General features: G+C 61.6%; 1 protein-coding gene across 1 annotated transcript; it reads left to right on the forward strand.

Moving 5' to 3' along the window:
- Positions 1–380: 380 nt before the first annotated feature.
- S1pr4 (sphingosine-1-phosphate receptor 4) lies at positions 381–2,112 on the forward strand. The gene is given in 3 exon segments (XM_048428629.3): positions 381–770; positions 772–1,440; positions 1,442–2,112. Coding segments are annotated over 3 exon segments (1,140 nt in total). The 5' UTR covers positions 381–662; the 3' UTR covers positions 1,805–2,112.
- The last annotated feature ends 418 nt before the right edge of the window (positions 2,113–2,530 follow it).

The following is a 2,530-nucleotide window of genomic DNA, read 5'->3' on the forward strand; positions in this document are numbered from 1 at the left end:
AACAAATAAATGTAACAAAACTTTTTAAAAATTATGAAGCACCCTGCGGTCGTGGCACACGCCTTTAATCCCAGCACTCAGGAGGGAGAGGCAGGAGGATCTCTATGAGTTCGAAGCCAGTCTGGTCAGTGAGTTTCAGGACAGGCTCCAAAGCTACAGAGAAATTTGTCTCAAAAAAAACAAAACAAAACAACAATCTGAAGCACCGGCAGGCCACGGTGGCACTTAATGTGTTTTGGTGTCTTTACGATGAGCCGCCTGTGTATGGCTGCACACAGTAATGAAGGCCTACGATGGGCCGTCTGTATATGGCTGACATTTATTAAGCCCCTGCTGTATGCAAGCATGCTGGGAATCAGCCGGTTCCAACCGGGAAGGTGCCAGGTGGTACCCATTGTCCTGTAGCGACAACCTCTCCTGCACATCCTCACATCCTTGGGACAGGAGAGGACATTGGGCAGGCGTGGAGGTGCCAGAGGGCTCATCCCAGCCACCCTCAACCCAACCGTTGCTCAGGATGCCCCTCCCTGCCCTGGCCTCACCCCCACCCACCCGGGGGCACCTTAAGCATAACAGGAAATTTCAAACAACAGGAAACCCAGGCCAGGCTGCGACTCCACCCTGCCCGGGGCCTCTCTGTCAGTCTGTCCCTGGGGGAGGCCATGAACATCAGCACCTGGTCCTGTCACCGGCTGGCGGCCAGCGGTCACAGCCTCCTCATCGTCCTGCATTACAACCACAGTGGGCGGCTGGCCGGCCGCGGGGGGCCCCGAGGACGGTGGCGGGCTGGGGACGCTGCGGGGACCGTCGGTGGCGGCGGGCTGCCTGGTGGTACTGGAGAATGCGGTGGTGCTGGCCGCCATCGCCACTCGCATGCGGTCTCGCCGCTGGGTGTACTACTGCCTGCTGAACATCACGCTGAGCGACCTGCTCACCGGCCTGGCCTACCTAGTCAACGTGCTGCTGTCGGGGACGCGCACCTTCCAGCTGTCCCCCGCGCACTGGTTCCTGCGGGAGGGCATCCTCTTCATGGCCCTGGCCGCGTCCACCTTCAGCTTGCTCTTCACGGCCGGCGAGCGCTTCGCCACCATGGTGCGGGTGGCCGAGAGCGGGGCCACCAAGACCAGCCGCGTGTACGGCTGCATCGGGCTGTGCTGGCTGCTGGCGGCCACGCTGGGCCTGCTGCCCCTCCTGGGCTGGAACTGCGTGTGTGCCTTCCCGCGCTGCTCCAGCCTGCTGCCCCTCTACTCCAAGGGCTACGTGCTCTTCTGCGTGGTGGTCTTCGCCCTCATCCTGGTGGCCATCCTGGGCCTCTACGGGGCCATCTTTAGGGTGGTCCGGGTCAACGGGAAGAAGTGCCCCCGGGCTCCTGCCCGCCGCAAGGCCCGCAGACTGCTCAACACGGTGCTGATGATCTTGGTGGCCTTCGTGGTGTGCTGGGGGTCCCCTGTTCGGCTTGCTCCTGGCCGACATCTTCGGTTCCAACGTCTGGGCCCAGGAGTACCTGCGTGGCATGGATTGGATCCTGGCCCTGGCAGTACTCAACTCCGCCATTAACCCCCTCATCTACTCCTTCCGCAGCCGCGAGGTGCAGCGCTCGGTGCTGGCCTTCCTCTGTTGTGGCTGTCTCTGGTTGGGCCTGCGGGGTCCTGGTGACTGCCTGACTCGGATCACTGAGGTCCACTCCGGTGCGTCCACCACCGACAGCTCGCTGAGGACCAGAGACAGTTTTCGGGCTTCCAGGTCACACAGCTTCAGGATGCGCGAGCCGCTGTCTAGCGTTTCCAGTGTCCGGAGCGTCTAGAGCGTGGACCGGCCAGTTGCCAGGGCGAGCACTGCACAGGCCCTCCCGGGAGAGGTGAGAAGGGACTGGACACACGATCCTGGCCTGATGATGCCAGCAGGTCCTGGGGTCTGTCTGTGCACGGAGCTGCCAGTGCTGAATGTCGGGCAGAGGAGAGAGTGGCTCGCGCCAGATCTAGTGGGTCTGGGCCTCATTCCGGACCTCACATCCTCACATTCACCAGGAGGTGATGGGGACACACCATGTCCGAGTTCACCAACAGGACAGGTCACTGTGGTTCCTTCTTAGTCACACATGTGCGTGTTGGGCGGGGGGTGGGGGGGATGGGGGGTGGGGGGTGGGAGGGGGAGGCTGCTGTAACACGTCTCCTTGTCATACCTAGTGGTGCTTTGGGGGTGTGCTGAGGTGGGGGGGCTGCCCCTTTTGTCTGAGGGCAGCCACCTTGCTGATTGATATGTTGCAAAAACGAATGGGGCCCAGAGACGCACCTGCCAATCATCTCTCTCCACTATGACTTCCCCATTGGGACAGGCGGCCGCCCCCAGGGCCTCCCACCACCAGGTCAGTTTCTCTGTTTATGTGGGAAGAACTGACCCGCCTACCCCAGGTCTGGGGCAATATCTTGACCTGGTCCAGTAACCCCGTGGTCTCACCCTTCCGTTTCTGAACCACGGTGACGTGCTGTGTGTGACAGGGGACAGTGGACCCACTGTTCGAAAGCGCAGC

Source organism: Myodes glareolus, chromosome 8, assembly GCF_982192425.1.
Source record: "Myodes glareolus chromosome 8, mMyoGla1.1, whole genome shotgun sequence".
Taxonomy (NCBI): Eukaryota; Metazoa; Chordata; class Mammalia; order Rodentia; family Cricetidae; genus Myodes; species Myodes glareolus.